The sequence below is a fragment of the Piliocolobus tephrosceles genome, chromosome 9 (assembly GCF_002776525.5).
Source record: "Piliocolobus tephrosceles isolate RC106 chromosome 9, ASM277652v3, whole genome shotgun sequence".
In the NCBI taxonomy this organism is placed as follows: domain Eukaryota; kingdom Metazoa; phylum Chordata; class Mammalia; order Primates; family Cercopithecidae; genus Piliocolobus; species Piliocolobus tephrosceles.
This window is the reverse complement of record NC_045442.1, coordinates 26,414,821-26,427,701: the sequence shown is the minus strand read 5'-3', so window position 1 is coordinate 26,427,701 and position 12,881 is coordinate 26,414,821. Positions and strand designations below refer to the sequence as shown.

Sequence of the window (12,881 nt, the reverse complement as noted above, 5' to 3'; positions counted from 1 at the left end):
TGTCTCTTTGTCTCTCATCTTTCCTTTTACCTCCTCTTCTCAATCTGCCTCTGCTCTCTGGCTTTCCTTCTGTCTCTCTCTGCCTTTGTCATGCACTTATGTTCTTTCTCTTCCCATCTCCCTCCCTCTCCCTGCTTCATTTTCTCCCTTTCTCTTTTCTTCTCTCTCTTATTCATTTTCTGTCTTCCATATATCTGTTATTGACATCGCTCTGTCTCCTTCTCTCTGTTTTTTGGGTTTTTTTTTTTTTTTTTCATCTCTCCTTGTTCTGGAGCTCTCTTTCCAATCAGCATTCACAATCAGTAAACAATCTTACTGAGGCCTTATGATACTAATATTTCATTTTTAAGAGTGGACACTTAAATGCTGTACATTGGTGCTTATGTTGCTGTGAATGTATACAGACATACAAGAGTGCACATATTTATCATGTATATATTTATATGTACTTATATGACATGGAGATGGATAGCAAAATCAAGACAGAGATTGAGATTTAAACTGAAATATATGTTGTTTTATTGGGTGAATGGAGGTCACTGGAATTTCTGGGATATATAGTCAGGTTGGTGAAACTACCATGAATCATTCTCTCTGGAATCAACAAAGGTGATGATAAACAAAAGGCCTGGTAGCACATGCTGCTGCATACCCAGGAGACAGACACAGAGTGATCTTGCTCTTTTGCAAAAAGCCTGGACACCAGACTGTCTCCCAACAACAGTGATTAAAAGGGAAACAGGCAACTTGAATGTGAGCTCTTGTACAGTTGTTGCCCGGAATTCAGTTTTAATGAGGCCAAGTTCACAAACTCGTTTGCTCTCTCTTTCATTTATTTTCATTTTAAAATAACTTTTAAAAATAACTCAAGCAATACACATTTATTGAGAAATGACAAAAAGAATGAACAAACACAAGAAACTTGCATAGAATCCTAACATTCACCATAATCACTGGCAAACATTTTGAGTCGTATCTTTCCTGCTTTTTTTCCACAAAAGTTTAATTTTACAGTACATAATAATAGAAAAAAAAAACTGTCTCAAACCTTTACTATTTCCAGGTTTGTTTTTTTTTTTTTTTTTGAGATGGAGTCTCGCTCTGTCACCTAGGCTGGAGTGCAGTGGCACCATCTTGGCTCACTGCAACCTCCACCTCCCAGATTCAAGCAATTCTCCTGCCTCGGCCTCCCAAGTAGCTGGGATCATAGGCACCTGCCACCACGCCTGGCTAATTTCTGTATTTTAATAGAGATGGGGTTTTTCCATGTTGGCCTGGCTGGTCTTGAACTCCTGACCTCAAGTGATCTGCCTGCCTCAGCCTCCCAAAGTGTTGGGATTACAGGCATGAGCCACCGTGCCTGGCCTCCAGGTATATTTCTACAGACTTGGGATATATGAGAGAACAACACAGACAAAAAACTCTGACTTAATGGGTTTATGTTTGTACTATTTTGTAATATTTTATTCTGATATTTTGTGGACAGTTTCCCAATTCAAAATACATATTTACATAATCAACCTTTTAATGACTTCATTATTCCACAACACACAGGTACAAAGTTATAGGTCGTCCATAACACATGGAAAAAAAAAAAAAAAACTTTCCCAAGGAAATAGCAAATAAAATTGCAAATATTTAGTAAGCAAGTATTAAGTGGAAACAGCTAGAGACGCTGAGAGGGATGCTAAAAGGATTAGGACAGTGCCCTAATCTTCAATATAAGGAAATAGAACTGGAGCGAGAGAATCTACATGCAGAAACAGAAACAACATCACGAATGTCATATTACAAACATATTTTAATAGGCCATACTGAAGCACTATTAATATCAATGAAACTGTAATAACAGCTAACCCTTATGGATGATTTGGTATATGCCAGATGTTCCGTTAAGAAGTTATATTATCTCTGTTAACCATCAAGCCACCATATAAGAAATATACCATTAGTATCCTCATTTTACAGATGCGGGAACTAAGGACAGAGATAAAGTTAATTGCACAAGTTCACACATCTAGTGGATAGTAGAGTCGGCAGTTCACCCAATACATTATAGTTTAAATCATGTGTACTTTTTGCCATTTAAGACATATTTTGCCCATGGTTACGTGGACAGCCATGGAAGATAGTTTTTTAGTATACACTGAATGACAGAAATTTCACCTGCGCGGCATTGTACTGTCCTGTGTGATTTATAGAGCCTTCCATTCCACCACGTCTTTGTTGCGCATGGTTTCCATTGAGAAGCTGATAAACACTGTGGGCTGCATCTCTCCATGGGAAAAAGTAAAGCATATTAACACAAAATTATGCAGACAATGGAAGAAGTCCACGGACTCTTAAACTCATGTGCAAATCTTAAGGAAATGATTTTCAAACTTGAGTGTTCCCAAGAATCTCCTGGGAAGTTCGTAAAATATACAGATTCCTGGTCCCTTCTCCCCATCAGGGCATTCAAAAGCAGGACCCATGAGGACAGTACTTTGAGAAATGCTGCCCCAGGCACCTATGAGTGAGCCCATGCCTGCCCAGTTAAGAGTTCTTCTATCGTTTCAGCAAAATGCAAGTCAGGGCAAGCAGGGCTGCAGACGATAAATTTCTAAACCAGGGTGCTGAATGTGCCTAAAATAGCCTTTTTCCCTTTAATGATTATAATCAAGAATGTACAGCGGGAATTGCTGAGGTAAGGAGAAAATCTTTCACTTTCAATCTGCCCCCCCCCAGTCACCCACCACCCAGCCCCAAACCACCAAAGGCCCTGGAGCAGAAGGATTGATAGCCCATGATTTTGTGTCTCAACAGCTCCCGTTACTCTGGTTAGGGAAAGATGACTAGAGGCATCAATCTATTGGTTCCAGGGCACAACATGATTAGTTGGTTGTCTGAGAATATGATTCTTATTAGCACTTTCTTTAAAAAGTGTACACGTTGTACACACTGTCACTGTAGGGTCACTGGTCAGCAGGGAGAAACCAAACAGCCCATCCCAAACATCCTCCCAGGATAACAAGATGACACACATTAATAACCCCCAGAAGCCACTTGTGGGGATGGACAGAGGTGAGGGTTTCAACCCAAACTGCATCATGGAGTGAGTGATTGCCAAGTAAAGTGTCAGTGACCTGACAATGGGGTGAAGTGAAAGGGAGATCCCCAAGAAAAGTCATTCATATCAAGAGTTCCCCTATCACCCCATCTGCACTGAATTGTGGAGTTCTTTAAAAATTAGCCGGGCATGGTGGCGGGCACAGTGGCGGGCACCTGTAGTCCCAGCTACTTGGGAGGCTGAGGCAAAAGAATGGCGTGAGCCCAAGAGGCAGAGCTTGCAGTGAGCAGAGATCGCACCACTACACTCCAGCCTGTGTGACAGAGCAAGAATCTGTCTCAAAAAAAAAAAAAAAGAAAAGAAAAGAAAAGAAAAGAAAAAAAAAAAAAAGAAACTCAAAAATAAACCCATTCAAAAATGAACTTATATAAAAATAAACCCATACAAAGCATGATTTAGCAGAAAGAGCTTTGGTGCCAGAAAGGGCAAAAATCAAATCCCAGCTCTGCCACCTGCTAGCTGGGTAACCTTTGGCAAGTTGTTTATGCTTGACTTCTACAGCTTTAGAATGAGGACAACAATATGTAGTTCATAAAGGTGTTGTGAGAATCAAGAGAAATCATGTGGTGATGTTCCAGATCATATTTCTGGGGAAGCTGTTCACTAAATTGGTGGTTATTCATATTAATATTGTTAAAGGAGACTTCTGTTATAATCAATATGTCTTATCTAGACAGAGTTGTCCCTGATGTTCAGCAAACTTTCCTTTGCTCTCTTCTTTCACTCTCACCCCAAAAGTTAGAAGTAGAAAAAGCTATAGTTGGTAACTCAATTATAATCCTTGAGCAAGTAAAACCCATTAGCATCAACAGGCAGTCCTTCAGCTTGACTACTGCTGCTCCAAAATGTTGATTAATACTCTAGGTTTCCTATACGAGAAGACGTAGTGAGAACACCTTCAATATTATTTTTAACTGGCTTTTATCTGCATAAGAAAATTAAACAGAGGAAGAGATAGCTGTACCTCCTTTCTACCCCAAGCCACTATTGCAATAAACCCAGTCATAAGTAGTCTCATCTCTGAAGTTCATTAGCAGTGGAATATATATGGCAGACAGGTTATTACTAGGAACCTCACTTCCAGAAGGTCCCATCATCACTCTTTAAGGGAACTTCAGAGGTTTAAACAATGCCAAGAGCATGACTTTTCATGAAGCTACTTGTTTTGAAGCCCAAGACAAACAACTTGAAAAGCGGAACCTAGAACTCAGGAGCTCTACGGCCATTATTCACTCTTCTGCCCACAATGGAAAACCTTATGGACACAGGTGCATGGGCTTCAGACAAACCACAAGGCTAGGGTGCAGCTGTGTTCTAACTCTTGCCTGTGGCAAGCCAGCAGTGGGCCAAACCAAGAATCACTCCTACAGTGTGACCAAATGTTATCTGACCTTCTTCTTCCACTAACTGACCTACTTAATAGGAACATCTTGGTTTCTTTATCTGAGAGTGTAGATGACATTTGTCTTTCCTATCTTATAGAATTGTGGTGAGAAAAAATACCTTAAGTAACGAAAGTAATGTGTCGATCTTTGAAAACTGAATCATTTTGCAAAGAGAAAAAAGGGCTATAACTGATCTAAAGTGGTATAAAAACATTCAGGAGTGCTATAGAAATAGACACAATATCTTTCATATGTGTGTAAAATCTCACATAGGATTTCCGACAGAGCATCCACGTCCTTTTTTTATTCCTATCTACATTCTAGGATAAGCTGTTCTTTCATTCTAAACGTTGCACAGTAAGATTCCACCTTTGCTTCTTGCCAACTGTTTGCTTACTCCATCCATACAATCGGAACAGAGTTTGCGCTCCTTAACAGGAACCACTGCACTTTTATGGAGCCTGAGCTCACCTCGCAATGAACACATCTCTTCTCTGCCATCCCCTTTAGTCACTGCAGAGACGCTGTTTGGCAGTTTCCCCTCCAGGAGACACAAGTGCCTTCTCTACACCTTTTAGCCACAAAATAAGGGCCAGTAATTGAGACATACACAAAAACAGGACAAATATTTTACATACATTTAGTGACTGAATATAAGCTGGCAGGGAGCCAAATCAATTTATCCTCAAGGCAGCCTGAACAGTGATCTCTCTCATCAACAACTTAAACAAAAGAAAGTCCTTTTGTGAAAACTCTGTGTGGAAAATGTCAAGGTAAAAATGAAATGATGATGACTCCAGCTAAGATTTAATGTGCAAATAAGGGCAGTCATGTCTCTCAGTGACCATAAAGGTTTTTATTTTCCTACTGGGCTTGGAATGTACCCAAATTTACTACAAGATTGATGTGTATATATTTTGCTTAATTCATATTTTTCAATCATTCCTAAGGTTAAAACTTTAGTTAAACATAGTTTTTAAATAAAGTAATTTAAATTCCTGGATATAAAGAGGAAGGTTTACATCTCTCAACTTTTAGTCATGACATCCATTCAGCTAAAAATATCCTTGTAATAATCTCCAACTGTTACTTTCAATCTTCTCTACACATCAAGGTTTGTCTGAAGTACATACTCTACAATCCAGTTTGAAGGCCACCCCAGCCAGAAGATGTCCAACTCTCCTCTGACCTCCTACAGCATGTTCTGTCCTCAGAGAATGCACATCTCCCGCTGTCTCTTAAGAAGTTTCTTTGTGTACAAGACCAAGAGCTCATTGAGGGCAGGAATTATTTCTTTTCATCTTGTGTAGCACTTCACAAATATCCGTATGCCAGTGAATGACAAATATTAGGAACTCAATAAATACTTGTTGAATTAAAACTAAATATAATAATTTGTGTAAGCCTCTTAGCATAATGCTGACACATAGCAATTACTGCTAAATGGGAGCAATCATTACTCTCATATATAAATGTGATTGGTGTATCTGCTTTTTTGCCCTATCCTATACATTTCTAAGGCGTCTCTTTTAAAAAATGTGGATATAGTTCTGAGAGTCAACATTCATGTCAATGATTGCTAGAAAATCCCATTCAATAACTAAGAGATTTTTACTTTCCAATTTCACATTAGGGCATTTTTTTGGGGGGCGGGGAGGTTCAAAGATAGCAGGTTCCTTAACATGAAGATGTAATACAACAAATCCTAATAAACCATGTTTTGCTGCAAACCATGTGCCCAGATTGAAATGAAGGCCTGCTGGGATCTCAAATTACTTGATTTTCCTTAAATAGATATGCGTATGAACTGAGGAAAAAGGAAGAATCTTGTGAAATAAAAGGTTTGTTCCCTTACAGGTCAAGGGTATAGGTCTTTGTGTTATTTCTGCATCCCCAACACTCCTAGTGCACTTTACTTAGTAAATACAGTAGGTACATAGTATCTGTATGAACAAACTATGAAATTAGTTTTGACCTGTAAAGGATTTTAGTCTATTAGCGCCATTTTACAGAGGATGAAATTGAGGCCACAACATTTCAACATGCTATGACTACATATATAATTTTTGTATACAGCCAGGATTATAACCCACAATTCTTAATTCCCAGTAGAGAACTCTTTCTTCTCATAGGAAAAGTAAGTAGCATTTATTGAGCATTTACTATGAACAAAGCACTTTGTATCCACGATGTCGCCTCTTTAGCAAAAAGCCTCCAAAAGATATACTATCCCCATATTTTAGATGGGGAGACTGAGGCTCGAAGAATTTAAGTGACTTACTCAAGGCAGTGTGCTGATTTAGCAGGACAACTAAGATTCAAACTCAAATCTGTCTGATTTCAAACCCACTGCCTTCCAAATCACACCACATTAGCATTCATATAGCATTAAGTACTGAGAGAAGGAATTATGTAGGCTTGCTAGATAAAGCTAAAATCTTTTATCATTTTACTTTTTAAAAGGTCAGCACCCCTCCCACCAAAAAAAAAAAACTGTATCAAAATGTATAGCCAAGTCAAGCATTCATAGCCAACATGTTTATAATATCAGATTTGTCATTAAATTAGAAAAGGAATCTATTCCTGAAGAACAACTGAGCTGAAAGATGAAAGATTGCAGGTTCCCTCTTGCTCACTGAATCACCAGGTGCAGATTCCACATCTCACTGAAGACGAAGAGGTGGGTGGATGAGAGAACAACCAAATCACTACTTAAGGTAAAGAGTGCAATGTGACAGGCACGTGTTAATGTCCTCGCTTTTCTACAAGAAGATGGAGCTTCCAGCTAAGAGTACATCCTCCTCCACCATCATCAGAAATCAACTCAAGATAGGATTATCTAAAATACAGATTCCAAAAGGTCTGAGTTTTTCTGTTCTATTTTAAAGTCCATTGTACAAGCGACCTTCTGTGCAGTTTGGGCATAGGATCACTCTGGGTGACAGTCTCTGTTCTGCCATTGACCCCCTGTGTCTATTTGGCAATTCATTTAGCCTTCTGGAACCTCAGTTTCCTCCTGTATGTAATGACAATAATAACACCTACTCATGACATTTCTGTGAAAAATTAAGTGAGATGATGAATGTAAGGCATCTATCCCAGAAGTTGGCCCAGATTGGGACTCAATTTATTCACTAATGTTGGAGGGTAAATGTCAAATCCCAGAACAACTAGAAGCAAAGAGGTACACAGAAATCAAGCAGTCCATCACGTGCTATGAGAAATGTAACATTAAAGATGTCATCATGGAAAAATAGAAGTCAAGTAAAACCCTCTGTTAACACATCTTGTAATATAATTGCCAGTGAGAAAGGGGCAGAGTGGTGAACTGAAATACTAAACTCCGGCATAAAAATATGAAAAAGAGATATTAACACTCATCACCTACTTACTACCTACAAAGAATTTTATAAAGATTAATGCTATAGCACTTTAAAATCCCTTAGAAATAAGGAATAAACACATACACCATTATGCATACATATAAGGCAAATATATATTTTAACACTCTAAGGATTACTATATAAATTTAGATCAGGGCACAGCATGCCTGGGATGAGTAGGGTGGGAACAATATGTTCTTGCTTACGACACCAAGCTCATGACAAATGATTCATACCCAGCACCTTTCATGCCAGAAGATCCCCCCAGGTGTTCCACCAACTCTAGCAACAGTTTCCATCAATCGAGACTGCAGTACAGAGGAATCACATCACACCCACAGACGAGGCAAAACAGACATGTCTTTATACAACTGCTCAAGTCCAACAGCTGAGGGGGCAGGAAAGAGAAGGGAAGGAGGTGAGTGAACCATCCAGAACTCTTCACCAGATTGACAGGCAGCCTATAATTACCATGCATTTGCACCTTGAATGCAGGTGTTGTCATAATCAGAGACTCTTCTTAGCAAAGGCTTTTTGCTGAAGGTGAGAGGGGTTCACAGGATGTGTGTTGCCTGTGGCCCTGAATGGGTTTGGAGGCAGATTTATAGGGGAGGACATCTAAATGTGAAAAGATAAGAATCCCCCACGCCCCCCACCACTCCAATCTGGCCCTTGGGTTTAAATTAGTGGATTTCCCACTCTGGGGTAAAGTGAAGTGCTGTTCAGACTCCCAAACAAGTGTATGAGGCTTTAAAGTCACGGTGCCCTCTTAGGTATAGCCTGGCTCCTAATTCTCTGTAGTTAATCTGACCGGCATAGTCTCCACTTTAGAGATGGAAAAATCCACAATTTGCCTCGGTCTAACCACAAATAAGCAGAACTAGAATTCAGGTCTCCACTCTGCTTTGCATTCTACAAAACTGCCAAAAAAAAAAAAAAAAAAAAGTTTATTTATGCTTTCTTTCCTTTAAAAAATATTTTAAACTTTCTCTGAGTCTGGTCCAGATACGTAGGACTAGCTTTGTTTTGGAGGACACAGATAAAGACTATTTCTCTTTCTCCACTATCTGTATGTCTATACTTACAAAAGAAAAAGAAGAAACACCGTTGTTTGTGATGACCAGAGAATGGACTGGGTCAGAAGAGGTCTTTATGGAATAAGAGACTTCAGAGGGCAGAAATCTCACCTCATTAGTTAACATGATTTGAGTGATCAAAACTTTAACACTCATCACCTTATTTCCTACATTATCTCAGACTTGCCTGCATGTTCAATGCCCTGACCCTAACAAGCCCTACTAGAATTATAAGCAGCATTTATTATTATTTTTTAATGCTGGCAGTGCTTGGCGCCATTTCCTAAATAGAGGTTAAAAATTTGCCAAAGATGTATTCTACTTTTCTCTTTCTTTCCAAGATCTTTCAAGAGATGAGCTAAAAAAAAAAAAAAAGTAAAATAAAAAAAAAAAAAGAGGTCTAATGGGTGAGTGATATTTTACAGCTTGAATTACATTAAAAGCCAGAAACATTTTGAGTCCAAGGTCTTTTACTTCTTAATATAACAAGAGCTAACATGTTTGATGTGTTTAAAATCTCCCCTCACACCAGAAGCTTTGAGTTAATCACTTAAAGCAGTGTGAAAGTTATTCAGTCAGTTTAAGAAGATTTGAGTTCAAATTAGAGGATTAATTTTAGTGGCTATGATATGAAAGATAAAATAGTTAAGGTAAGGAATGAGGACAAGGGTCTCCAGAACTTGAATGGAGAGAATTTCAGCTTCATTTATTTGATCAAACCACTCCTGAGAACCACATAAAACCACAGCCTCTGTCATGAAGGAGGAATTGTAGGGAAAACCCTGCTACCGCTCTCCGGACAGATACATCAATACTAAACATTATCTATCATGATTTGCCTTAATACAATTTATATCTATGTACCCAAGGAATTCATGATGACAGACTAGCATTTTAAAATGTTCACAGCTCTCATTTAAAAGCTGACAATGAGCACAACTCACTAAAGTGGCAGTTCTCTGGGAAGGTTTCTGGGAATTACATCACAACGGAAAACGTTTTGAAAGGTACCACAATGTGTAGATTGTGCATCTTACAAACACTACAATCTCCATTACCTGGTTGAAGCTGTAAAACTTGAAAAATTTTTCCCCCATTTTACCCATCCTTGGTTTTTACGTTCTTGTCCATGCCTGGAGAAGTTTCCACACTTTAAAATCATTGTTAGTTATTACAATCAAAGCTGATTCTTTATTATTTCAACTCACTGAAGTTTCCAGGTGCAATTTAAATGGGAATAGCTCCCTCAGATCGCAGACAAGCAAGCTTTTCTGAAAATCTAAAACCTTTCCTGATATGACCAAAGCTCATGGACTTGCATCCTAAGTCCCCTGGAATCCAGCCTCCTGGAAGTGAGCAATCCCTTTCCTGCCTTCATAAAGGGAATGTTAAGTCTTTATTTGTGGTCTTCATTAGAGGAGGTCAGGCAATGGGGGAGAACAGGGAGTTGTTGTCACTGGCATATATCTGATTTTCCTGAGACTGACCATGCCAGAGAACAACCGCTCATTCACAGGCTGGAAAGCCCCAGTTCTCAAAACACACTCGCTTAGTGCTGTTAGAAGATGCTGGAGAGTTCCTGCCCTGAAACTTGCATCCACTTGGTCCCCTAAAGCAGAGGATACACTCAAGAACACCTTATACTCTCCACTGCAGTTCTCCCTTGTGGGGAAGAAGGCGTTAGGAGCTCTGCATGAAATTAAAATGAAATATAATAAAACGCCTACATACATGGGTCTTCTTCATCTTCCTTGAGCCAGTACATAAGTCTGGCAAGTAAAGGGAAAGTCGCTTGAGGGGATGTTAGCCTGCCTGGAAATTTAACCCTTTCGTCTCTGTATTAGGAGAACTTTAACCCCTCTGTTTGCCTGGTCTTCAGTTCCACACACCAATGCGACCAAGGCAACAAGAAATAGGGATTTGACTCCTCAGTCTGAAACTGTGGCATTTGGAGAGGACTCTGATGGTGTTGGTGGGAGAGATGGGGAGGCTGGTCTCCTAGTAGGTGATGTTAACTCTTGGGGGAAGTGGGCAAAGACCAGTTTGCAGCATCTCCCAAGTCCAGAAACCCTATTTCCCCACAATTCTCCACCAGATCACACAGCCGACTTTAACCCTTTCCATCTTTCCACCCCTTTGCCCTCAGTCCCATTCTACTCACGCTGCTGTTGTGGCCAGACCAGTGGACCATGGCTTGGTTGTGTGCTGAGTCTCCCGTCAGAGCAAACGTGGTGCTGGTCAGCCTCAGCTCCTCCATCCGGAAGCGGGTGGCTTTGTCCGGGTCCCGCTCCCGAGTACCAGGCTCCTGCTGCCCTCCATCTCTTAGCACTCCCCGGGGGCTCCGACTCGCGCCCTCTCCCCGTTCTGCCTTCTCCTGATCCGCACCGCTCCGTCTCCTCCGGCCGGAGCGGGCAGCAACCGCCACGGATGCCCCAGTGCCCCGAGCCCGCTCCAGGGACAGCGCTCGGTCCCCGGGGGCCACTGAGAACAGGGGGCGCACTACGAGGGGCAGGGGCGTGGCAGGAGCCCTGCCTGGTGGCCCCCGGTGAGAAAAGCCCCTAGGGGTCGAGGCCGAGCGTGGGGCAGAGCTGGGGTGCGGCGGGGGGCAGCAGGAGCCGCCGCCGAAGACGCCCGGGACGCAGAGGACCAAAAGCCCCGCGCCGGCTAGGAGCGCGCTCAGCCGGGCTTGGAAGCCGCCGCCGGCGCCAACTTTTCCCATCGCGGGAGCGAAGAGCAGCGGAGAGAGGGTCCCGGAACGAAGGTGGCGGCGCGGAGCTCAGTGCTGGCCGCTGTAGGGGGCCGGCGCTCAGGACCCCAACTCCATCCAAGTTGGGCCGCGGTGGGGGCGGGCGGAGGCGGCGCCAGGCAGGTGGCGGCCGCTCGCCCGGGCTGGGCTTGTGCCGAGCGCGGGTCCGGACCGAGCGAGCTGCCGCCGCGCGGGGGTGGAGCTGAGCTGAAGTCACTGGCGGAGCGGGCGCGGGCGCTGGCGGGCGACGCGGGAGGGAGGGCGGGCGCTGCCGGGGCTCCGGGCGCCGCGTCCCGCGGCCGAGCTGCGCTGCGCACCGGGTCTCCCGGTGCTGGAGGCTCCTCCTGCGACCTCCCCTCGGCCTCGCAGGCTCAGCCGCCGCCTCTACCGCCGCCCACTCTGCGCCCCCGCGGCCGCGGGTCCCAGCGCTGAGTCCGCGCACCCTGCCCGCGGCAGTCGACCTCGGGCTACCGGAGCAGTCGCTGTGTGGGGAGCTTCCTATTCCTGCTTTATTGTTTCTATCAGTCTGTGTTGCTGTTTCCTTTTTTCTCTGTCTTTCTCGTCTTTGCTAGTTGAGGAGATACAGATGGGTGGGCTTCTGCTCTTCTCCTCTCTTATGCTTCCTGAGTTGGCATCCTGACCTTACCCGGAGCACAGGCTGTGTGTCCCAGCCTGGGGGAGATCTCGGAAAGGCAGCAGCAGAGAGTGATGTAATTAAATGATCTGGTGTGTGTGTGTGTGTGTGTGTGTGTGTGTGTGTGCGTGCGTGCGCGTGTGTGTGTGTTTTAGTTTGGGGGATTTTTTTTTCCCATCAATTACAACGCTTAGATTTCTCTCCTAACCTCCTAAAGCATTCATTGAATTTGAACCCAATCTTCGTGCATGCAATCATATTTAAGAAAACGCTTTCCACTAGGCGTTTTCTAAGCGGATATATCTTGGTTTCCCTAAGAGACTGCAAACTCACTGAGGACAGGAAGATCAAATTTAGAGCAACTTGGAGGAAGTGATCTGGTTTTTGTTTATCATTTTCCTCAGTACTTGGCACAGTATCCTACATGGGAGGAAATCTGCCAGTCATTAGTTCAATAAATGTGTATTGTGAGTCTAACGCATATCTGCATAACAAATAAATACAGGAAAGGAGGCACAGTACTTATCGTTATTCTATGTCATTCGGTG

General features: G+C 42.5%; 1 protein-coding gene across 5 annotated transcripts in view; it reads right to left on the bottom strand.

The window, feature by feature from the left end:
• The window catches only part of SORCS1 (sortilin related VPS10 domain containing receptor 1), a 600,060-nt gene extending 588,206 nt beyond the window's left edge, over nt 1–11,854 (bottom strand). For 3 of the 5 annotated variants that reach the window (XM_023206215.3, XM_023206213.3, XM_023206216.3), the window contains exon 1: nt 11,115–11,852. In XM_023206215.3, coding sequence (XP_023061983.1) covers nt 11,115–11,672 — 558 coding nt within the window. In that variant the 5' untranslated portion in view covers nt 11,673–11,852. Of the gene's footprint in view, nt 1–11,114 lie in introns of all 5 variants that reach the window. The other 2 variants (XM_023206217.2, XM_023206214.1) reach the window with 2 other exon arrangements.
• Between the last annotated feature and the right edge of the window lie 1,027 nt (nt 11,855–12,881).